Source organism: Pantherophis guttatus, chromosome 17, assembly GCF_059756535.1.
Source record: "Pantherophis guttatus breed Tessera chromosome 17, ASM5975653v1, whole genome shotgun sequence".
Lineage (NCBI taxonomy): Eukaryota > Metazoa > Chordata > Lepidosauria > Squamata > Colubridae > Pantherophis > Pantherophis guttatus.
The window spans coordinates 9,535,126-9,560,797 of NC_142079.1; the positions used below are offsets into that span (position 1 = coordinate 9,535,126).

The window sequence follows — 25,672 nt, forward strand, 5'->3', positions numbered from 1 at the left end:
ATGGTTATCAAGTGAGGAATGCAATAAATACTCCAGAATTTTAGCCTGAGCCATAAGCTAGAAGCAGGGATAAACTGCCAACGTGCCAATATCCCGGGGTGGCTGCTAATAAAATTATTTTTTAAAAAATTCTATTTTAGACACAGACGGAATTATGTTCATCTGTCAGAACAAGCGTGCCCGAATTTTAAAACGCCAAAATGGATGCATATTGCAGCAGCATCTCCTAAACTATGCAAATGGCTTTCTTTGCAAACAGCTTTCAGAGAAAGCGACGGGAATGTATTTTTTCCAACTTCGTAAGCTGACATAAATCAAACAGGAGCCGAACACGCTACCGACGGTGCCTAGCCTCAGTATTTAAAAGGGGAAGCGGGGGGAACAGAGGCGAAAGCTGCTAAATTCAGCCTGAATGGTATCCTCATTTCAAAATATGCAAAACCGTTTCTTTTTCTTCGGAAGACAAGTAACTGAAAGAAAGAAAGAAAAAGAAGAGATAAGGATGTGAAACCAACCCTTAGGAAGGAAGTGATGGGGTGTAAAAGATGGAAAGGAGGTAGGAACCAGAGAGGGGTCAGAAGGCAGTGGATTAGTTCCACTTTAGCCAGGAAAAATGCCGGATTTAGGTTCCAGATACTTGGATATAAATAGCTGAGCAAACTGTCATTTTTCTTATTAGGTTTCACGGGTGAGCTGGTATCTTGGGTTCCTCAGTTTGTTTAGTGACCGTTCAGAGTTATAACAGCATTAAAAAAAAGTGACTTATTTTTCACACTTACAACTCTCCAGCATCTGGAAATTAAGGAGAAACTTCTTAACAGTGAGGACAATTAGCCAGTGGAACAGCTTGCCACCAGAAATCGTGGGCGCTCCATCACTGGAGGTTTTTAAGAAGAGTCTAGAGACAGTCACTTATCTAAAATGGTATAGGTCCATGATGGTGAACCCATGGCACGCGTGCCCAAAGTGGCACGCGAAGCCATGTCGTCCGCCATGCGCGGCCTTGCCTGTTTGTCTCCTGGGTTTCTGACGTGCATGCGCATACGATGATCAGCTGTCCTTGGCACCCGGGACAGTGCCAAAAACCGGTGTGCGCATGCGTGCCAGCCAGCTGATTGTTGGGTGTGCATGTGTGCCAGAACCCAGAAATTTGGCTTTTCTGGAGCGCAATCCCTTCGTGTTTGCGGCAGTGCAAAAAACCATCCTGCACATATGCGCCGGCCAGCTGATCATCGGGCGCGCATGTGCACTACAACCCAGAAGTTCAGCTTTTCCAGAGCACAATCCCTTCGCACGTGCGGCAGTGCCAAAAACTGGCCTGTGCATGCGCACTGGCCAGCTGATTATCTGGCGCACAGGTGCGCTAAAACCCAGGAGTTTGGCTTTTCTGGAGCGCGGCCCCGACAAGCACTTGCACGCTCGCGACATTTCCATGCGGCCAGAAACATTTTGCCATTGCTGGGATAGGTTCTCTTGCTTGAGCAGGGGGCTGGACTAGAAGACATCCAAGGCAGGGGTGGGTTCTACTTACTTTTACTACCGGTTCGCAACGGGATCGCATGCGTACCTTGCTTTTGCGCATGCGCAGATCGCTTCTGATGACATCAGGGTCAGAGGGCGGAGCCTCCCGCCAGTTTTACTACCAGTTCTATAGAACTGGTCCAAACCACTGCTCCAAGGTCCCTTCCCAACTTATTCTATTCTATTCTATTCTATTCTATTCTATTCTATTCTATTCTATTCCCACGGTCAGGTGATCAAAATTCAAACGCTTGGCAACCGATTCATCTTTATGACGGTTACACTATCCCACTGGGGGAGGGAGGAGGGTCACATCATCTCCCCATTTTGCGACCTGCTGGCCAGCAACAGTCAGCGGGGAAGCCAGATTCACACGTCGCTGCAGCAATTCACTTCGCAACAAAATAAGGTCGTCACTTGGAGCAAAATTCAGTTGACAGACATCTCGCTTAGCAACGGAAATTGGGGGGGGCAGTAGTGGGATTCAGCCAGTTCGCACTTATTCGGGAGAACCGGTTGTTAACTTTCTAAGCAGTTTGGAGAACTGCTTGTTGGAAGAAATCTTCTTTTGTTTTTTTCCATTTTACAGGGCTAATCCTGTAAGGAAGGCAGGAAGGAAACATTCTGGTGGTGTTTCTAGCCTAATCTTTATTGCCTTGCTTACAGAAACTGCCTCTCTGGTTAACCCTTATTACATTGTAACAGCTAAAGTGAAGCGCCCATCGATGTGAGTGACATTGAGTTGACCATGCCTACATGCCTACCCAGCTGGTCATTACAGCAGAGAACCGGTTGTTAAATTATTTGAATCCCACCACTGGGGCGGGGGGGGGGCTCTATTGTGGCCATAAATCAAGGACTACTTGTATTAACTTAGTCTTGGTGGGGGAGAGGGGGCTGCTAAGCCTACTGTTGTTTTCATGATCTTTTGGATGTCTGGCTCCTCCGTTCGCTAACAAAAACGGAACGCGGGAAAATTCTCGTTTTTGCTGTCGTGCAGAAACGTCTCTATGAACACTTAAAAACACAAACTCACTCATACACACTTCTGCAGCCTTTCTCCTCCCTTTTCAATCCCACGCAGGGAGAGCTGGTTGAGGAAAGCTTGCATATTATGTAAAAATTGCAACTGGAGATTGGCTCCATTTATCAACGGCGGTGTTGAAGTGGTTTGCTCGCCATAAATAATAAGCGCATCTCCTGAGCGAAGGATAAGATTCCCCGATGCTGGGAGCCAGCTCCATAAACTCAAGATCTTGTTGGAGGAATTGACTGTTCCCAGGCTGGCATGCCGAAAGCTAATCAGGGGGAGCGAGACCTCTAGCGGCAGCTTCGCAAGATTGTCCTGAAAAGCTTGGAGGTGTTTGGAGAAAACGACCTGTCCTTGGTGCTCTCTGACCTTGGCTGGGTTTGGGGTTTTTTTATTTATTTATTTTTTTTGTAGACGTCTCATTACCCAAACTAGGTAACATTAGTGCTTTTGTCATCATCAGACAGCCAAGCTCGGAGAGTATCAAAGACCCCACAGTCCTCTTCCTTTCTTTCTTCCATTCTTCCCTCCTCTGCTCTTCCTCCTCCATTCTTTCCTCCTCCTCCTTCTCTCTTCCACTTTCTCTCTTCCTCCTCCTCCATTCTTTCCTCCTCATGTTCCTCCTCCTCCTTTCTTTCCTTCTCTTCTTCCATTCTTCTCTCCTCCTCCTCTTCCTCCTCCATTCTTTTCTCCTCTTCTTCCTCCTCCTCCTCTTCTTCCATTCTTCCTCCTCCTCCTCTTCTCTTCCTCCTCCATTCTTTCCTCCTCACCTTCCTTCTCCTTTCTTTCCTCCTCCTCTTCTTCCATTCTTCCTCCTCCTCCTCTGCTCTTCCTCCTCCATTCTATTCTCCTCCTCTCTTCCACTTTCTCCTCTTCCTCCTCCTTCATTCTTTCCTCCTCCTCCTCCTCCTATTCTTCCATTCTTCCCTCCTCTGCTCTTCCTCCTCCATTCTTTTCTCCTCCTCCTCCTCTCTTCCACTTTCTCCTCTTCCTCCTCCTCCATTCTTTCCTCCTCATTTTCCTCCTCCTCCTTTCTTCTCCTCTTCTTCCATTCTTCTCTCCTCCTCTTCCTCCTCCATTCTTTCCTCCTCACCTTCCTTCTCCTCCTTTCTTTCCTCCTCCTCTTCTTCCATTCTTCCTCCTCCTCCTCTTCTCTTCCTCCTCCATTCTATTTTCCTCCTTCTCTCTTCCACTTCCTCCTCTTCCTCTTCCTCCATTCTTTCCTCCTCCATCTCCTATTCTTCCATTCTTCCCTCCTCCTTTCTTCCTCCTCCATTCTTTTCTCCTCCGCCGCCTGTCTTCCTCCTTCTGTCTCCTCTTCCTCCTCCTCCATTCTTTCCTCCTCACCTTCCTCCTCCTCCTTTCTTTCCTCCTCCTCTTCTTCCATTCTTCCTCTTCCTCTCCTCTTCCTCCTCCATTCTTTTCTCTTCCTCCTTCTCTCTTCCACTTTCTCCTCTTTTTCCTCCTCCATTCTTTCCTCCTCACCTTCCTCCTCCTCCTTTCTTTCCTCCTCCTCCTCCTATTCTTCCATTCTTCCCTCCTCTGCTCTTCCTCCTCCATTCTTTTCTCCTCCTCCTTCCACTTTCTCCTCTTTCTCCTCCTCCATTCTTTTCTCCTCCTTCTCTCTTCCACTTTCTCCTCCTCCTCCTCCTTTCTTTCCTTCTCCTCTTCTCCTCTTCCTCCTCTCCTCCTTCTCCACAAACCCCACTCCCTTCCAGCACTGATGATGTTCCCTAGTTGGGTCATGAAACATCTGCAAGAAAACCACCAAGCTCAGAGAGCACCAAGGACCCCATCTTCCTCCTCCTCCTCCTCCCCCACTCCCCACTCCCTCCTAGCACTGACGATGTTCCCTAGTTGGGTCGTGAAACGTCTTCAAGAAAGCCACCAAGGTCAGAGAGCCCCAAGGGCTCCTCATTTCAACCCTGAGCTACAACGATTCCCCTTTATTAAGATCTATCCTGTTTCTTTCTTCCTTTGCTCATTTTTGATGTGCTAACAGCATCTACCTGCTTCTTTGCTTGCTTGCTTGCCTGCAAAACATGTTTCCAGGTTTTCGTGATGCATGTTGCCAAGACCTGGCCTGTTCTCCCTTAAAACCAGTTTTTTTTTTGTTTTGTTTTGAGCTGGTAGAACTTCCTTTTGCAATAATCTTGCCTGTTCCACCAGGGCCCCCGGTCGGTGGTCTCAAAGTGGCCAAAAACACACCTGCAGTTTTACCTGTCGAAAAAAAAAAAGAGAGGCGATGCTTTCGGACTCCACCGTTCTGCTACTAGACGAAAAACATCTGCCTTTAAACTGAGCCTTTCCTCTATTTAAGCTCAACAAATATTAGGGAGTTAGTTAATTTCCCTCTGAAGGTTTTATGGTACCAAAGATGGATGTCTAATTCATATCACTGCATATATTTGACTAATTAACTTTTCATTTGTTTGGGGACGAGTTAATTATGCACATCTACACAGATAATTTTATTCTGCTGATGGACTTATTATTTTTTTTTCCCCCTTCCACAGCATGTTTTTCCTTCGGTAAAGATTGGGTGGTCTGTTGATTTGGCTTCCCCCCCGCCCTCCTTCCTTAATTCTATAGGTGTGTGTTGACATTGAGTCCTATTTATGGTATGGTAATTTTAAGTTTGTGGGTTTTTTTAAAAATCTAATTGGTTCTTGAATGCAGTTGGTGATTATCCCGGGAGGATAAAAATAGCAGGCATGGATTTTACAACGAAGGAGATGTGATTAGAATATCCAATGACTGATCCAGTGAAATACATAGGAAAATATTAATAACCAACTAAATGCAATTGCCACAAGAAACTGGGCTAAATTAGCATACTGGACCCATCTTAGATGCTTCTAACATTGCGGATGGAAGCGTCCAGAAGGGAATAATCAAATTCTCACTGGACAAATGGAATTTTCTTTTCTTTTAGTACTTCGAAGGCAGAAAAAGCGAGCTGCTCTCGGGCAATTCCATGTCCTACCTTCCAGCAAAAAGATTTTCCTCATCGGATCTTAAGCTGCTAATTTCAAAAGTGTTGGGGGTTTTTTTTTAGTTAATTTTAAAAGCAGATTCATTTGATCAAATCTATAAAGATATTTTTTTTTCCCCGTGTGCTGGAGTCCTCCGCTCGCTTTTCTTAACCGGTGTCCCTGCTGCAGAAATGTCACCAGATTCATTTGAAGAAAAGAAAAATAGTTTGCTGATTTCTGAATAGAGGGAGGTGTGGAGGAAATCTTGCTGGGCTAAAGATTGCACAACATTAGAACTGAATCCATTTGCGGAGCGGCAGAGGTAGAAGGCAACAATCATCACATCCTATTTGATTGTTGCCTATAGAAGAGGATGAGAGACAGGTAAAGGTTCCCCTTGCACATCCGTGCTAGTCGTTCCAGACTCTAGGGGGTGGTGCTCATCTCCGTTTCCAAGCCAAAGAGCCAGCGCTGTCCGAAGACGTCTCCGTGGTCATGTGGCCGGCATGACTCAATGCCAAAGGCACACGGAACGCTGTTACCTTCCCACCAAAGCTGGTCCCTACTTTTCTACTTGCACTTTTTACCTGCTTTCAAACTGCTAGGTTGGCAGAAGCTGGGACAAGTCACGGGAGCTCACCCCGTTACGCGGCACTAGGGATTCGAACCGCTGAACTGCCGACCTTTCGGCCGACAAGCTCACTGTCTTAGCCACTGAGCCACCGTGTCCCTTTTGAGAGACAAGTACCTCTGTCTATATACCAAACAAATGACCCACTGGGATAACCATATCAAAACAACTTCCCTTATGTGCGGCCCGAATCGGAAAATAACATTTAACACAGCACGGTATTTAAGCAAAATGGTTCAGTTGAGATCGGCATATTTGGGACCGATTGGGGTAGATTGCAGGGGAGGCCCACCAAAATATAATTTTATTGTATAGCTATATCTTAAATTATTGTATTTTATTCCAATTTCATTTTAGACTGTATTTTATTCCAATTCCTTTTTAAATCGTATTTTATTCCAGTTCCATTTTAAATTGCTTTTATAAAATTTTAGTAATAATCTGTTTCTGGAACTTTGCACTTTTGATATGGCCCAAGGGCCAATCACTAAATAAAGACGTAGTAGATGTTAATGACAATGTTCAAATAAAGGATAAGTAGAACTGAATCAAAGATTTAAGCTGCCAGTTTTTACAAGAAGAACTTTTTTTCCCTACTACTTCTTCTATTTTTATCTTTTAGCACCAATAACGGAGATGTAATTTGCTATTACGGAAACAAAGGAGACCCAGAACCTCTCTTCCTAAATCCCGGTGGGTTAAATTTTTAAAAAAACAAACAAAACCAGAAACATGGTTACCTTGATTTATTTAAAGCAGTGGTTTGGCTGCATACCTGGATGTGTGTGTTTTGCCATGATGGACATGAAGACCAAGGGATATATGTCATATTTTGAGAAATTCAGAGCAGGGGTGGGCTTCAAAAATTTTAGCAAGGGGTTCTCTGCCCAGTTGCTGGGCGGGCGTGGCCATAGTGGGTGTGGCCCAATCGGCCTTCTGCATCATGGCAGGGGGAGGGCGTTTTTGCCCGCCCCGGGCTTCGGAGGCTTTCCTTAAGCCTCCGAGAGGGCGAAAACAGCCTCCCCAGGTTCTGGAGGCCTTTTGGAGACTGGGAACGGGCCCATTTCCAGCCTTCCTGAACTTCCGGTAGGCCCGTTTTTCGCTCTCCCCGAGTCTCTGCGTGCGCCCTGCACTTACCTGCATCCAAAATGGGCCACGTGGGGACTCCTGGGAGGGCGGAGCCAGCCAGGAGTGGGATTTGGGGGTTCTCCAGCTGCACAGAATCTTAGCTAGAGGTTCTTCCGAACCCCCAGCAGCCCCACCTCTGATTCCGAGGTGGGCAGCTACTGCTTGCTTTGGACCGTGGCAATTTTAAGACCGGTGGACTTCCAACTCCCAGAATTCCTCAGCCAGCCGAGAATTCTGGGAGTTGAAGACCACTGGTCTTAAACTTGCCAAGGTTGGACGGTTAACTAAAATCCAGAAAGGCTTCTATTTCTAATGTTCAGTTTGTTAACACCGCAAGTGTCAAAGTGACTTGCAGGTTGGGATATGTGTTGATGGTTTTTCGTGTGAATGATGAAGAGTTGTTGTACAATACATCTGGAGAACAATCATTCAGGGAGAACACATTAGAGGTAGTCTTTGACTTACATCCATTCCTTTAGTGACCAAAGTTACACTGGAGAAAGTGAGTTACAGCCGCTCCTCACACTTACCTCCCCATGGTCTCACGATTAAAATTCAGATGTTGCAGCGTCCAGGGTGATGGGATCACCATTTGCGGCTTTCCCAGTGTGATTCCAACAAGCAAAATCCGGGGGGGGGGAGCCGGATTTCCTTAACGGCCTCGTGATTCGCTTAACGTCCATTAACCACATTGCTTAGCAACAGAAATAAGCCCTAATGACAGGGTGTCAAACTTAAGGCCCATGGGCCAGATGCAGCTCACAATGTTGTCAGATCCGGCCTGCGGGGGCCGGTCTACCCAATGCAAAGAGGACAGGGTTCCAACGGATGCCCTAATTAATTCATGAGCCTCAAGCCAAGTTTCAAAAGAAATCCAGTTATTTATCAGGACCAACATGTCAGCACATACCCAAGTGAAGTTAGCTCTGCTCCACATAATTTACCTCCCAACTATGATCCTGTTTCCCCCCCAATCCTCCCAGGGTGTGTCATAAATCACATTCTCCAATGGAGCACTTTCGCGGGCTGTAGAAAACACGCCTCTCCGGGTGCCTCTGGTAATGTAGGCTGCGGCCTTGAGAAAGGTATCCAGGAATGCTTTATGAGTTGACAGAAGAAACATGCCAGCAGTTTGGGGAGTGGCGTCAAGCTGGCCACGCCCACCCAGTCGGTCACGCCCCCTCCCCTCCCCCGAGGTACAACCACATCCCTGATACGGCCCTCAATGAAATTGAATTTGATACCCCTGCCTAATGAGAAGGCAATGTTACCAAAAAGAACCTTCTCGGGTAATTTCCTCCCCCCCCCAATAATTTACGTAAGTTATACATTTTACAAAGGAGGAGAAAGGGAAGCCCTTTCAAATTTGCAGGGTTGGGTTTTTAATGATCCAGTTTAATCAACGTAGTTTCAAGCCACTCTGGAGTCTGTTTCTGATCTGATCTTCCCTGAAAGATTGACACGTAGGAGAACTCATTCAAGGAGGTTGAGAGCAGGCGGCCTAAGTAGTAGTAATGGTGTTGTAACACAAACATCATGCAATCCCAAAAGGCCAAGCTTGCATTGCAAAAGGCCACTGTTGTCATTCTGCAATGCTGCATCTCCACTTGTGTGACAGCCATGGTGGCGCAGTGGGTTAGAGTACAGTACTGCAGGCTATTTCTGTTGACTGCCGGCTGCCAGCAGTTTGGCAGTTCGATTCTCACCAGGCTCAAGGTTGACTCGTCCTTCCATCCTTCCGCAGTGGTTAAAATGAGGATCCAGATTGTTGGAGGCAATAGGCTGACTCTGTAAACCGCTTAGAGAGGGCTGTGAAGCGGTATATAAGTCTAAGTGCTACTGCTATTCCTTCCTTCCTTCCCTCCCTCCCTCCCTCCTTTCTTTCCTTCCTTCCTTCCTTCAAGTTGACTCAGCCTTCTATCCTTCCGAGGTCAGTAAAATGAGGACCCAGATTGTTGGGGGCAAGAGGCTGACTCTGTAAACTGCTTAGAAACGGCTGTAAAACACCGTGAAGCGGTATATAAGTATAGCTCTTCTTTTTCTTCTTTCTTTCCTTCCTTCCTTTCTCCCTCCCTCCCTCCTTCCGGTTGACTCAGCCTGCTATCCTTCTGAGGTCAGTAAAATGAGGACCCAGATTGTTGGGGGCAATAGGCTGTAAACCGCTTAGAAAGGGCTGTAAAGCACTGTGAAGCGGTATATAAGTCTAAGTACTATTGCTACTGTCCTTCCTTCCTTCCTTCCTTTCTTCCTTCTGGTTGATTCAGCCTTCTATCCTTCCAAGATTGGTAAAATGAGGACCCAGATTGTTGGGGGCAATAGGCTGACTCTGTAAACCGCTTAGAGATGGCTGGCAAGCACTGTGAAGCGGTATATAAGTCTAAGGGCTATTGCTACTGCCCTTCCTTCCTTCCTTCCTCCCTCCCTTCCTTCCTTCCTTCCGGTTGACTCAGCCTTCCATCTTTCCAAGGTTAGTAAAATGAGGACCCAGATTGTAGGGGGCAACATACTGACACAGACGCTGTAAAGCACTGTTAAGCGGTATATAAGTCTAAGTGCTATTGTTATTGTGTGTATATTTGGGGCCTTTTTGTGATAACCCAGCTCCGAGAACAAAACAAACAGGGAATTCTTTTGATCAAACAGCCCTAATGAACCTTTTTGCTGGGTAAGATAACTGCGAGCCTGCCATTAGCCGTTTCCATTTAGAGTATTCTGTGCCCAGCAAAGTGATTTTTATCATACTGGGACACGTGGCATTGAGGCTTTTATTTCCCAGCTTATCTGTGGCAAAACTACAGGCCTCCGGATAACAAAGCCTCGTTGTTGCATTGAAGCTTCTCTTTTTTTTTTAGCAAGCTGTTCCAAACATATAAACCTTCCAGATTATCCATTATTGTATCGGGGTTTTTTATTCCCCTAAGCAAAATCAGTGAATGCATATCTTGCTGTCTAGTTCATAATCCCCCTTTTTTACCCTGTAAACTCAAAGTGGCTTCACAAGAACTTCGCTGTCTCACAGCATTTTAAGTTCCCTAAAATTGAGTTGCATGCATGAGGTAAAAAGATTTAACGCGCAGCGAGAGTTGAGCTGAGATGAGCCATGCTGTCCCGGTTTCTGTGTTTCTACTCCAACATACAGTAGTGACCAAAATTGTGGAAACCTTTTGGGAAAAGTGTATTTTTGAGGTTTGATGGCTAATAACACCACTTTTTTGGGGGAGTTTCCAAGATCATCCTATTCCACTGCTGGAACGGCCTGGGAATAGCCCAGACCTTAACCCAATTGAAAATCTATGGAGCCCACTAAAGGAACTTGTTAGTCAGAAGCAACCCAGCAATGAAACCCAGTTAATAGAAGCCATCATTCAATCTTGGTTTCACATTAGAACAGCTGCAGAACTAAAAGACTTGGTTCACTCCATGGGAAGACGTTGTAAGGCCATAATTCATGCTAAAGGTTACCGAATTAAGAATTAACTGACATGGCGATAATTTTTGTATATCTCGTTTTTTCTATGGTGATCATTTTTGTATTTCTCATTTTTTCTATGGTGATCATTTTTGTATTTCTCGTTTTTTCTATGGTGATCATTTTGTATATCTCATTTTTTCTATGGTGATCATTTTTGTATTTCTCATTTTTTCTATGGTGATCATTTTTATATATCTCGTTTTTTCTATGGTGATCATTTTTGTATATCTCGTTTTTTCTGTGGTGATCATTTTTGTATATCTCTTTTTTTTTATGTGTTACACTTTTCTTCTTTATACTTTAACTGCTATTCTAATAGCAAATCCTTCATAAAAGTTATTGCATTAATTCTTGATTAAAGTATCTTTCCATGGATATATAATTTTATGGTACTGCTCCAAAAAAAAAAAAAGTGGCGTTATTAGCTAGTTTGAGAAAACACACTTTTCCCCAAAAGGTTCCCACAATTTCAGCCTCTACTGTAGCTTGATTTTTGTTCGTGTCGTGAACTTCTCACCAAGGTGAGCAACTGCTGTGGGCATCTTCTTCGTGTTTCATTGCGAAACGCCTGAAGGTAGATTTGGTCTCGCCACACAGGGGTATACGGCTTGAGCAATTCTTTGCTGGATACGCCCTGGAAGAAACTTCAGTACGGAAAACAGCTTTTCTCAGATGTCATCAAGCACAGCCAGAATCTCAAGAAAGAAGACCTGGTCCAGGAACTGATTAAACTGATGAATAACCAGGACCCGTAAGGCTCCGTATCTTCTCTTGCTTTGTTCCAAATCGTTCTCTGGGTGGGACTGCAGATGTCCAAGTGTCTGAGATATTGAGAGTTGTAGGCTGTCAACATCTGGAGAATCCTCACTTCCCCTGCCTTGACTTATAGACCGACTTACTTGCTGGCGGAATGGTCCCCATCCAGAGAATGGAATGGAATGGAATGGAATGGAATGGAATGGAATGGAATAGAATAGAATAGAATAGAATAGAATAGAATAGAATAGAATAGAATAGAATAGAATAGAATAGAATAGAATAGAATAGAATAAATGGAATGGAATGGAATGGAATGGAATGGAATGGAATGGAATGGAATAGAATAGAATAGAATAGAATAGAATAGAATAGAATAGAATAGAATAGAATAGAATATGAATATGAATTTGGAATAGAATAGAATAGAATAGAATAGAATAGAATAGAATAGAATAGAATAGAATAGAATAGAATAGAATATATATGGAATGGAATGGAATAGAATATAGAATATAGTATATAAAATATGGAATAGAATAGAATAGAATAGAATAGAATAGAATAGAATAGAATAGAATATATATGGAATGGAATAGAATATAGAATACAATACAATACAATACAATACAATATATATGGAATGGAATAGAATATAGAATATAGAATAGAATATGAATATGCATTTGGAATAGAATAGAATAGAATAGTATAGTATAGTATAGTATAGTATAGTATAGTATAGAATAGAATAGAATAGAATAGAATAGAATAGAATAGAATAGAATAGAATAGAATAGAATAGAATAGAGCAGTGATGGTGAACCTATGGCACACGTGCCGGAAGTGGCACACAGAGCCATCTTTCCGGGCATGCCAGCCATCGCCCGTTGCTTTTCCGGGTTCTGGCATGCACATACGTGCCGGCCAGCTGGTCTTTGCGCATGTCGGATGCCGGAAACTGGAAGAGCAGCTTCCTGGTGTGCATGCGCATCCGCACACACTCGGAATCAGAAACTCAGCTTCCCGCCCTTCTCTGTGAGTACCTATCCCTAAGACCGGCTTGCCATTTTGGGCTCTTGACAACAATTGTACAGGTAGTCCTTGGCTTACAACAGTTCATTTAGTGACCCTTCCAAGTTACAACAGCCCTGTAAAAAGGGACTTACGACTGTTTTTTTTTTCCATAGTTATGACCTTTGTAGGATCCCCATGGTCACGTGTCCAAAATTCAGACGATTGGCAACTGACTCGTATTGACGGCGGTGGCAGCATCCCGGAGTCACACGATCCCCTTTCGCGGCCTTCTGACCAGCATGGGGAAGCCAGTTTCACTTAACAATTGCCTTATCAACCGCAGTGATTCACTTAACAACTGTGGCAAGAGAGGTCGTAAAATGGGGCAAACCTCACTTAACAAATTTCTCATTTAGCAGCATAAATTTTGGGCTCGGATATGGTCGTAAGTCGAGGACTACCTGTATTGGTGTCTCCAGTAAACAGCTACAAGATTACCCCTATTTTTTCCCCATCGTTTAATGACCCCCATAATCCCTTGCGGGGTGGAATCGGGGCAACTGAATGGAGCTGAGGTTTACTGACCGGACGCCCTTCTGTCACCAGTACGGAATTTCACAGCAGATATATTCTCATTGTGCCCAGACAGAGAAATATCAGCCTCTACCTAGGATCGAACTCACAGCCTCCTGATTGTGAGGCGAGAGCTCCACCTCTAAACCACGGCACCATTTACAAGATTACCCCAATGACACCTATCAAGATCCATCTAAGCACAGGAAGTGGGGAATTTCAGTTCCATGATCTCTGATTTGGCTTCTTTTTGATCCAGTCAGCTTCCGGATCCTGCAATGGAGGACCAGGGAAAGGATTACGTCCTTCCATTCCTAAACAAGTACGCAGCTCTGTGCGTCCGATGTCCAGATTATGGAACCAGGTAAGAGGAAAGTTTCACGATCTGAATTATGTTTTAGAGAACCTGTAAGCGAATGCAGTCCTCCCTGACTGTGTTGTGGCCCACCAGTGGAGTTGGCAGCAGATTCGGACAGTGAGGAGGTTGGGGAGGAACATGGGCCACTCATGGAGTCTGGGGAAGGTTCTGATGAGGGCTCTGCATCGGAGGCAGAGATGGGGCCAGGGCCATATGCCAGTTATCAGCTGCCTTCGGAGTTGGACATCAGTGAGGCAGATGAACAGCTGGAGCCTGTTCCCAGTGTGCGCATGAGCAGAGTTGCCAGGCGAAGGGAACAGCTAAGGAACAAAGGTCGACTCAGGAGTAAAGCCACAGGTGGACAATGAATGGCCCCTCCCAGAGGGAATAAAAAGGAGCGAAAGGGGAGTGGAGTTTGCAGGAGACAATTAGTTCGCTTAATTGGTTTGTGACTCTCAGAGATTTCTTGCTAAGTTTTGAAGATATCGGCCTGGCAGTTCTCCAAGCCAGATAAGTTCTGTGACTGTAAATTCACCCTTGAAAGACTTTGTTGGATGTGAAATGAGAAGAATTCACAGTACCTTAATAAAAAGGGTTTTTTGTCGGGACAAGGAGTCTGCTTTGTGGTTTGGGAATGCCTAGGTCAGAACACCACAGCACCCCATTCCCCTCACTCCATTTCAGAAATTTCAGAAACAGGAAATGGGGTGCGAGGGGAAGAGAAGAAACGAGAAGGCTGTGTGGAGGCATGGCTAGAAAAACAGAAGACAAAGCTCAGCTTTGTGCGGAAATTATGTTAATAAAGGTAAAGGTTCCCCTCGCACATCTGTGCTAGTCGTTCCCGACTCTAGGGGGCGGTGCTCATCTCCGTTTCAAAGCCGAAGAACCAGCGCTGTCCGAAGACGTCTCCGTGGTCATGTGGCCGGCATGACTCAACGCCAAAGGCGCACGGAACGCTGTTCCCTTCCCACCAAAGGTGGTCCCTATTTTTCTACTTGCATTTTTTTACCTGCTTTCGAACTGCTAGGTTGGCAGAAGCTGGGACAAGTCACGGGAGCTCACCCCGTTACGCAGCACTAGGGATTCGAACCACTGAGCTGCCGACCTTTTGATCGATAAGCCCAGCATCTTGGACACCCCATCCATTTTTACCTTTACAGTACAGAGTTTACCTACTCTGCATTAAAAAGAAGAAATCCCATCAAGACCCCATCCCCAACCCAGGAAGACACAGCCCACCCCCTCAAATTAAATTGCTGCTCTCAGACATAAATCCATTGTTTGCTCCAGATTTATTGGGATCCCTGCAAAGGAATTGATTACACGGAGACTTTGATACACCTATTTTCAACACAATGGTTGGGGATAAAATAGGCACTTGCTGCCATAGATCAAAAGATGAAAAAACAAAACAAAACCCCGAAAGAGTTTGGCGAGAAACACCCGACAAGAGTCACAATTTGTGGCCTGAGGCATCCTGCAAAGCAAAGTTCCACGCAGGGAAAATTTGAAGGAAGGCTCTTTTCATTCTGGCCCAGACCCACCTGGAAAACATGGTGATTTTCAATTGATCGCCCGTTATAATTTATTGATTACAATTATTACCTTTCGGGGGTAAACGTCCGACCAAGATAAAGTGATTATAAATCAAAATCCAATATTATCTGGAAGCAAAGAGGCAAACCTTTGCTTTGGTTTATCCGTCTTCTTTCCCTCCCTCCCTCTGCTCCAAGAGGATGTCATAAATCCTGAATTTGGCCCGATATAAAGACACAAACAAGGACAATTTCCGTTGAGAATTGATTTAGCAGGGCGGCGGAGGTGCCAGTGAAAAAGTAATAGGCAGCCTCTCTCTGTTGTGACCCACCGGCCGCCGGCGAAGAAGGCAGCAGAGTCGGACAGTGAGGAGGTTGGGGAGGAACATGGCCAGTCCTGGGGGCTGGGGAAGGCTCGGACAAGGGCTCTGCATTGGAGGCAGAGAGGGAGCTAGACAGCAGTGAGGCAGAGGAACAGCTGGAGCCTGTTCCCAGTGTCCGCATGCGCAGAGCTGCCAGAAGACAAGAACAACTCAGTAAGCAGAGTCGACTTGGGAGTGAAGCCACACCTTGGAGGTGATTGGCCTGTCCCATAGAAAACAAAAGAGGAGTGAATGGGGAGGGGGCTTTTGCAGGAAACAATTCGTTTGGTCGGTCATTTCAAAAGTGGGAAGATCTGTCCGTGACTCTGTACCAAGTTTGGCCTTGCCCTGCGTTTGGAAACTAAGTTATTTAGCAGCCTTCCAAGCAAGATAAGATCTGTGTTGATAAATATTCCTCTGAAAGACTGTTTGTCAGGCCTTGCTGACTGTGAATGAAAGGAATTCCCAGTCGTATAAATAAAAGGGGTTTTGCTGGGACAAAACCATCCATCCATCCATCCATGGCGCACAATAGTTAGAATGCAGTATTGCAGGCTAATTCTGCTGGCTGCCAGGAGTTCAATCCTGATCGGCTCAAGGTTGACTCAGCCTTCCATCCTTCCGAGGTGGGTAAAATGAGGACCCAGATTGTTGGGGGCAAGAGGCGGACTCTGTAAACTGCTTAGAGAGGGCTGTAAGGCACTGTGAAGCGGTATATAAGTGCTAGTGCTATTGCTCCTTCCTTCCTTCCTTCCTTCCTTCCTTCCTTCTTCCTTCTATCCATGGTGCACAATAGTTAGAATGCAGTATTGCAGGCTAATTCTGCTGACTGCCAGCAGTTCAATCGTGTCCAACTCAAGGTTGACTCAGCCTTCCATCCTTCCAAGGTCGGTAAAATGAGGACCCAGATTGTTGGGGGCAAGAGGCTGACTCTGTAAACCGCTTAGAGAAGGCTGTAAAGCACTGTGAAGCGGTATATAAGTATAGCTTTTCCTTTTCTCCTTCTTTTCTTCCTCCCTCCCTCCCTTCCTTCTGGTTGACTCAGCTTGCTATCCTTCTGAGGTCAGTAAAAATGAGGACCCAGGTTGCTGGGGGCAAGAGGCTGACTCTGTAAACCGCTTAGAGAGGGCTGTGAAGCGGTATATAAGTCCAAGTGATATTGCTATTCTGCTTCTACTTTAAAAATTAGCCTTTTCCACCCAACAAATCTCTAATAAAATCAGGCCAAAGGTCCAGAATTCTATTGTGTAAAGCAAAGAGACGGGATCTTAAGTTGCTCCCCTGTTTTGTTTTGTTTTTCAACCCCATATTCAATTTTCCATCTGTCTCCAGCTTGTTTCTCTCGTTGCTACATGACTAAGGGGATGGACAGACGAATGAAAAATTAGGAACCCTGAAGATGATTACATCAGAACTCCCTTAATCTTGCTTGAAATAAATCATCCCCCTCTGTCCTTCGGTGGAGCAAAAATCCTGACTGTTTAGAAGAGCATTGAAAAATTATTAATAATGCTCGGGATGGTTTTGAAACCTAATGCGTCTTTTATATCCTTTTCGCTTTTGAACTGCGATTGAATTTGTTGCATTAGTGTGATGAGTATGTTGTTATTTTTTTCTCTCTTGCGGTGGACTGCTTAGGGTCCTAAAAGCAGAGCACAATTCAGGTAGTCCTTGATTTATGACCACAATGGAGCCTCAGATTTCTGTGGTTAAGCAAAATGTTTGTGAATTTTGCCTAGTGGTGAAATGCCAGGAGATGATTGGCCCCTCCCATAAGGCTTAAAAGAGAAACAAAGGCACTTGGGCCTTTTTGCAGGAAAACAACATTGCTAACTCGGTTTCCAGTCGGCATGTCTTGTTTGTTTCTGAACTTTGTGGGGCTTTGCCAAGTTAGGCCTTTGGCAGGGTGTCAAAGAAGATAAAGGTTGGTGATTATCCCGAAGGACTTCTTCCGAAGGACTTGTTTTTGGCAACTAATTGGGACTCAGCTGGGAATGAATGTAATTCTCAGCTGTTACAATAAAATAGGGTTTTTTGGGACTAATTGTGTATTGTAATGACTTAGTAAGCGTAGGTCACTAAAGGAACTGTTTGTAAGTCAAAGACCACCTGTACTTCTGCCGGTCAATAAATTTCTTCCCTCTTTTTCAGAGCGAACACGGTCATCCTCGTCGACGGGGAAGGACAGGTCACCTTCACCGAACGGACGATGCTGAATGCCGATATCACCCAATGGAAAACCAGCAGTTACCAGTTTCAGCTGCAGATATAATCACTTTCCTACGGAAATGAAAATGAATCTTGCCCGTCTGTCAGGCAAGAACCCAGTCAGCATTTCAAGATTCAAGATCCTTCTTTGCCTAGATCCCTGTACCATTCGTGGAAGAAAAAGAAGAAAGGGGGAGAAAAAAAAAAACCCACACTTTTTTGGGTGTGCACAAAATCCAGAACAGAAGCATTCGAATAGAAAAAGCAGACTCTTATCTTAAAAACAATATCTTTTTTTTTTTTTTTTTTTTTTGCACAAAGGGATCTGTGCTGGTTTTGGAGAGGGAGGGGGGGCCAAAATCACATACCTCCTTGAGCGGAAACCACTATTTCCCCCCACACACATACACACAATTATTTAACTCGCTTATTGAAAATCACAGAGTACTTTGGAGAATCATGCATGGTTAACACTTCTATTTTTCCGCCTTTCCTTGAGCTGGAAGGCGAACCGATGAAATGACAAGAGTGAGGAAAAAAAGTCACAATTCAGTATTGGCGATGCCGTGCTATCTTTTAATACAGCGTTAGCTATTTGGAAGCATTTTGTGATTGTATAGAACCGTGATGGGGAACCTATGGCACACGTGCCACAAGTGGCATGCGGAGCCATATCGGTGGGCACGCGAGCGTTGCCCTACCTCAGCTCCGGCACGCCAACTGATTTTTGGGCCTTCCGAGCCCACTGGAAGTTGGGAAACAGGCTATTTCCGGCCTCTGGAGGGCCTCAGGGGTGTGGTGGGGAAGGCCCGTTTTTCGCTCTCCCCAGGCTCCAGAGGCTTTCTAGGAGCCTGGGGAGGGTGAAAATGGCCTTCCCCACCCCCTTGGAGGCCAGAAAGGGCCCGTTTCCCGACTTCCGGTCCCACCCCCCAAGAAAGACTCTGGAGCCTGGGGAGGGCAAAAAACGGGCCTACCGGGCTCACCGTGCCATCATGTGTCAGAAGCGGAGAGAATGCGGGGGAGTCTCATGCGCGGGGGGCGGGGCACATTGAATTATGGGCGTGGGCACATGTGTGCATGACACCCCCACCCCCATGCTCCCCCTCCCCAGCTTTTGGCACGTGACGGCAAAAATGTTAGCTATCACTGGTATAGAATGTGGGGTGGTTGGTTTTCTTTTTACAGAGGTGCCTGTAAAAATAGGGAGAATTCTGCGCGCTCGCCGTTATTGGACTGATGGAAAATCCTTAAAATCAGATCATTGCTTCTGCCTTTCTTTTCCTGGCCGTATAAAGAAACCTGGTTTGAAGCCCAGTTTCGTGACATGGGCCTTGTTTTGTTACATGGCCTCGATTTATTGATCAAGAATCTCATTTATTCCAAATTTCCTTGGGGTTTCTTTTAAAAATTACTTTAACGACCGATGCGATGTTCTTTCTGGAATCTGAAGCGGGGGAAAAAGAGGGTGGGAAACATATAAAAAGGGTACGGCTGGAGAACTCTGATTTAGCGAAACGCTTCCCTTTGCTGTCTTCTGGAGTGTGGAATTTGGTGTGTGTTTTGGTGTTACAACATTTGTGGGAAGTGACAGCAGTGTCATTCTTGCGCCTCGTGGGAGGCTGATTAGTCATGCTTGTCTAAGACTGAATTCTTCTTCGCGTGATATTATGCTCCCAAAGCATTATTTTTCTTTTAATGTCTTTTTTTTTACGTCCACCAAGGAGGGAATAAATTCTGTTAAAGTCAATCAGGCTTCCTTGGAGCAGCTAAGCATACAGAATGACAACGTTGGAAGGGACCTTGGAGGTCTTCTAGTCCAACCCCCTACACCACTTCAGACAAAATGGTTATCCAATCTCTTCTTAAAAACTTCCAGTTTTGGAGCATTCACAACTTCTGGAGGCAGGTTGTTCCACTGGTTAATTGTTCTCACTGTCAGGAAATTTCTCCTTAGTTCTAGGTTGCTTCTCTCCTTGATGAGTTTCCACCCGTTGCTTCTTGTCCTGCCTTCAGGTGCTTTGGAGAATAGCTTGACTCCCTCTTCTTTGGGGCAGCCCCTGAGATATTCGAACACTGCTATCCTGTCTCCCCTAGTCCTTCTTTTCATCAAACTAGACATACCCAGTTCCAGTGCATATTAGGTAGATGTATAAAACCTCTAAACCATGGGCTCTCCTCAGAGTTTGGTGCTCTCTGTGCTTGGCTGTTTTCATGCAGACATTTCATGACCCAACTAAGTAACATCATCAGTGCTAGAAGGGAGAGGGATTTGCACACAAAGCAGCCAAGTTCAGAGAGTACCAAGGACCCCCCACAAGAAAAAAGGCGCCAGTGCTTGCTGTAACAGCCACGTCAAGCAGCAGTCTTGCAAACAGGTGTAAATCTCCTTACGCTACCCCGAGTGCACCTCCTTTAATACGAGAACATCCCTCTCAGAGTTGTAAGGGTGTCATTTAAAAGAGCCCTCCATTTTTCACTGATGGGATTACATGTCACAACTTTCCTTGGAAAAACTCCACAATTCTCTTATCTCTTATCAATACAGTCCCCAACGAGAGCACGATAAATTGAGAACCTGACTAGGTGGCTCAGTGGCTAAGACGCTAAGCTTGTCGGATCAGAAAGGTTGGCAGTTTGGCGGTTCGAATCCCTAGTTATAGGTCTCCTGTGTGAGCAGCGGGCTGGACTAGATGACCTCCAAAGTCTCTCCCAACACTGTTACTGTTACTAAGAGGGGGATGATGGCAAAATAAGCCCTATTTGAGAAAGGATTTGAGTAGCTGGTCTGTTCTGATGGCCGACGTTACCTTCACAGAGAAGTTTTGTTTTTAAATCTTTGCAGCCGGTGAATTTGTAGGAAACCAGTTTTTCTACCTGATTTAGACAGGCCTCCCTTTCTAAATATATAAAAGGAAAGTCCCATGTCATGATTTTACCTGGGATCTTTCTGGATATCCTTAATTATTTGGACCAGGGACGCGGTGGCTCAGAGGCTTAAGACACTGAGCATGTCGATCGAAAGGTCGGCAGTTCAGCGGTTCGAATCCCGAGTGCCGCGTAACGGGGTGAGCTCCCGTGACTTGTCCCAGCTTCTGCCAACCTAGCAGTTCGAAAGCAGGTAAAAAAGGCAAGTAAGAAAAATAGGGACCACCTTTGGTGGGAAGGGAACAGCGTTCCGTGCTCCTTTGGCATTGAGTCATGCCAGCCACATGACCACGGAGACGTCTTCGGACAGCGCTGGCTCTTCGGCTTTGAAATGGAGATGAGCACCACCCCCTAGAGTCAGGAACGACTAGCACGTATGTCCGAGGAGGGAACCTTTACCTAATTATTTGGAATGCCATACAGGCCCTTTTCAACAGGTGTATATAAACTGTGCAGTTGGCTTTTAGCTGTCTGGCACCTTTTATTTATTCTCGTGCTTCCCCTGCTTACTTCTAAATGACAGCTCCCATGTTGGCCCAGCGTGAGGTTGTTTGATCAATTGTTTTCAAATGTATAATTGATCCGCCTAAAACACTGCCAAAGAATTCTCCATGCGGGCATTCCTTTTAAATTGTTTAAAAGAACTGAGCCTTGGGCTCACCGTTCAAGATGAAAACGAAGGGAGGTCGTAAGAGCATTAAGAGATACAGCCCAGGGAAAAGCTTTATCATCTGAGAGTGTGTGGTGTGTGTGTTTTTTTTCCTTCCTCCATTTGTGTGTGTCTGTGTGTGCGCTGTGTGTTGTGGAGCTAGGCAAAAGAGCAAGATTGAAGCTGGCAAAATGGGGGAAACCCCCCCCCCCACAATCACGGATGGTTTGAGATTTGATGCTCCTTTCCTTGTAGGCCTTGAAAATCAGGGTCACCCAGTAGTAAGGTGAACGTTTGAAGTAGGTAAAAGACAATTTTTAAGTTTCATTTATTCGCGTTGGAAGCATCGCGATTAAAATAAGGCATGCTATATCACAGAAAAAAATACCAAATAACAAGATTAAAACAAAAACAAAAACGTGCAAGTTAAATGCATCTCGCCCAGAGGTGAAGACTTACAGGTAGTCCTCGACTTAGAACAGTTCATTTAGTGACCATTCAAAGATACAATGCTCCCCCAAAAAAGTGACTTACGACCATTTTTTCACACTTAAGAACCCTTGCAGGCGTCCCCCACGGTCCTGTGGTCGAAATTCAGGTGCTTGGTCATAAAATGGGGCAAAATTCACTGAACAAATGTCTCGGCAACAACAATGGGGGAGTGTCAATTGAGGTCATAAGTCGAGGACAACCTGCATTCACAGAGGAAGAAATAACAACTTATTATCTTTGGAGATAAACCTGCCTTCCCCAAAAATAAGCCCACCGGTCTGAATGTAACACACAACCACCATCACCTCAAGACCTCGTAGCCTTCGACTAACCCCCCCTTTCCTACAGGTAGTCCTCGATTTACAACAGTTCATTTAATGACTAGTCCGAGTTACAACAGCAGTGACTTTTTCACACGACTGTTGCAGCCTCTCCAAGGTCCGGTGATTAAAACTGAGACTGACTCATATTTATGACGGCTGCAGTGTCCCAGGGTCACGTGATCCCCTTTTGCGACCAACGTCCATGGGGAAGCCAGATTCACTTAGCAGCCTGTGTTACTAACTTTAACAACTGCAAGCGAATCCCTTAAAAAGATTTGTGGCAAGTCATAAAATGAGGCAAAACCCACTTAGCAAATATCTCGCTTAACAACATAAATTTTGGGGGGGGGGGCAGGGGGCGTCCATTGTGATCATAAGTCGAGGACTACCTGTACAGTTCAGATGGTGTGGAATGATGCCCCTCTTCACTGGCCCATTTGAGCGGGGAAATTATAGACAATTACAATTATGCCTTAAATTAATTAAAATCAGCTGGAAGTTTTAAATTTCTACCTTTTGTAACTGAGGAACAAGGGAAATCACTGACCGGAATAGGTTGCTTCATTCATTCTTTCTTGCCCACCCACCCCTCTCCCTCTATCAAAATATTTTTTCTGGCATTGCTAAATAAATATTCCAGATATCCTTTTCTGGATTCTGAACATACCGATGAGGGCAACACAACTTGTCTGGTTGTGTTGCATTCTTGCAGTTGAATTTACAGACCACACATTATTTAAAAATTAGTTGGAAAATGGCTCTAACATCAGCCGAGTCCTTCTTTGTTTAATCCTGGGTTTGTTGAAGGAACCATAGATGGAATCGCACAGTTTACTAAGGGATGAACTAGGAGGTTTTACAAGTCATAATGACACCCCAGCCAAGGCTAAATAAGAATTAGTGTGATGGGCAAATCTCATCTGTCTTCTTTAACAGATTAACAGAGTTGGAAGGGACCTTGTTGGTCATCTAGTCCAACCTCACCACCCAAGCAGGAGACCCTACACCATTTCTGATTGGTGGCTGTCCAGTCTCTTCTTGAAAGCTTCCAGTGATGAAGCTCCCACAACTTCCGAAGGCAACTTCTCTGTTCCATTAGTTGATTGTTCTCACTGTCAGAAAATGTCTCCTTATTTCCAAGTTGAATCTCTCCTTGTTCAGTTTCCATCCATTATTCCTTGTCTGGCCTTCAGGTGCCTTGGAAAACAGCTTGACCCCTTCCTCCTCTCTGTGGCAGCCCCTCAAATATTGGACCACTGCTTTCATGTCTCCCCTGGTCCTTCTCTTCACTAGACTAGCCATGCCCAGTTCCTGCAACCGTTCATCGTACGTTTTAGCCTCCAGTCCCCTCATCATCCCGGTTGCTCTTCTCTGCACTGTTTCTATAATCTCAATATTTTTTATAGTGTGGTGACCAAAACTGGATGCAGTACTCTAGGTGTGGTCTCACTAAAGCTTTATTGAGTGGTATTAGTACCCACCCCTCCTGATCTTGATTGTATCCCTCTGTTAATGCAATTTAGGATTGCATTGGCTTTTTTGGCTGCCGCCACACACTGCTGCCTCATATTTATCTGGCTGTCCACTAAGACTCCAAGGTCCCTCTCACGGTTAAGTGGGGAGATGGGGAGAGCTAAATCCTGGCTTGTTCGGAAAGGATGTAACTCTGTAGCACTCCAGGGCACGGGGTTATGAGTAAAAAGTCTTGATGCTACCTCACATTCAGAAACCAAAGCAAATAAAACCACCTCTCCTTGGTGGTACAAGTGTTCAATCCTAAGATAACCTTCAGGAGAGCTAATTTTTGAGGATTTTTAGAACGTGAGGGACAATTCAGATATTTTAGGGAATACCCCCCAAATCTGCAATCTGGCTTGGTTCACTCCAGGGGTGAAATGCTACCGGTTCAGACCAATTCAGGTGAACCGGTAGTAAAAAATGCTACCAGTTAGTTCAAACCGGTAGTAAAAAATACTACCAGGTCAGGTGAACTGATAGTGAAAAATGCTACCAGTTCGGGAGAAACCGGTAGTAAAAAATGCTACCAGTTCGGGAGAAACCGGTAGTAAATGCTACCAGTTCGGCTGGGTAACAATCAGCTGGGTGATGATCAGCTGTTACGTGTGATTTATATTAGCTAGAATCATCAGATTTTCTGCTTTTTAGCTAATCTAAATCGCGTGGCACAGCAGATTCCCCACCCCCACCCCCCGTCGCTGTTCTACTTACCTTTGCAGACTCGGAAGGCTTCAAAATGTTCCTTTTTTAGCGCATGGGTGTGCCTCAGGTGCGCATGCGCATGCAAAGCGCGCACTCGGTAGCAAACTCACAGAACCAGTAGTAGCAGACTTCAGAGGATTCCCCGCTGGTTCACTCAAGTACAAACTACAGGTTGGAGTCTGGCGTGCGATTTATTTAGGGACGCCAATTGACACACATAGCCAGGGAAATAACATTTGAGATAATTTTTTGTACTACATGTAAAAATGGCAGCCGACTTAAGTGTTACCTGGAATACAGGTAATCCTCGATTTACAACCATTCTCATAGTGACTGTTTGAAGTTACAAAAGCGCTAAGGCAACTTACGACCGGTTCCCATGCTTATGACCATCCCGGCGCATCTCCACAATCATGTCATCAAAATTGAGCACCATTGGTGACTTTCCCAGGCAGCTTCGAACAAGCAAATTCAATGGAAGGGGAAGCCGGATTTGCTTAACCGCTACACTGATTAGCTTAACAACAGTGGGGACAAAAAAAAAAAAGGTCATAAAATCAGGCGCCACTCACTGAACAGCCTCCTTGCTTAGCGACAAGGCATTTTGCTCTGAATTTGTTGTAAACCGAGAACTACCTGCGCGCTGCCTATTGGAGAGGCTTTTGAGGAATTTTTGCTAAAGGGGTAGTTTAGCCTTTAAACTCCGTTCAATTTAAACTGAAATTTTGGGGTTGCTCAGGGTCACCAAAATATGACTTTTTAAAAAAAAAACAAAAACAAAAAAAAATTTCCACTCCTTTTTGAAGCTTGTTTGATATTGTCACATTCGCCTGTATGCAAATGTAGCCAATAAACCGATTGATAACTTGCTGCTGTTGTTGCATTAATTAATTCGCCTGAAGGATCATTGGCTGCGTCTGAGCCAGTGGTGGGGTGCTACCGGTTCCCATCGGATCGGGCAAACCTGTAGCGGTGGTGGCAGGCTCCGCCCACCCGCCAGAAGCACCGCGCGTCCGCGTATGAGCGAACCAGTAGCGACGGGATTTGGAACCCGCCCCTGGTCTGAGCAGAGGTGGGTTTCGAAGATTTTTACCACTGGTTCGCCCCGTGGGCACACAGTTGCTTCATGCATGCACCTTCCACGCATGTGCCCAGCCTCGAAAACATGGTTAAATAGGGGCAGGTGGGCAAGCCCACCCGCAATCTCCACTATCTTCGGGCGAACCGGTATGAATCGGCTGAATACCACCACTGGGTCTGAATTTCCCTACTGTCCCATGAAGCAGGTTCCCCAGCCATCTTTCCGTTGATGGAAAACTATTCATCATCCAGAGCTGAAGAAGCTTCTTGGATGAGAAGCGAAACGTCTCCAAAGAAAAACCAAGAAGTCCCAGTTTTCTCTTGAAAAAGCACCTTTGGGACATCTGATTAGCCTAACTTTTCCCATCTCAGTTGCTTTCCTGGCTGGCTGCAGCCCCCTGATTTCCTTCCAAGGTA

At 45.3% G+C, this 25,672-nt stretch overlaps 1 protein-coding gene across 1 annotated transcript in view; it reads left to right on the top strand.

Moving 5' to 3' along the window:
- TANGO2 (transport and golgi organization 2 homolog) overlaps window positions 1–25,045 on the top strand; it is a 61,998-nt gene extending 36,953 nt beyond the window's left edge. The window contains exons 6-9 of the mRNA XM_087880255.1: window positions 6,780–6,850; window positions 11,355–11,508; window positions 13,363–13,467; window positions 17,510–25,045. Coding sequence (XP_087736381.1) covers window positions 6,780–6,850; window positions 11,355–11,508; window positions 13,363–13,467; window positions 17,510–17,630 — 451 coding nt within the window. The 3' untranslated portion in view covers window positions 17,631–25,045. The remainder of the gene's footprint in view (window positions 1–6,779; window positions 6,851–11,354; window positions 11,509–13,362; window positions 13,468–17,509) is intronic.
- Window positions 25,046–25,672: the final 627 nt, after the last annotated feature.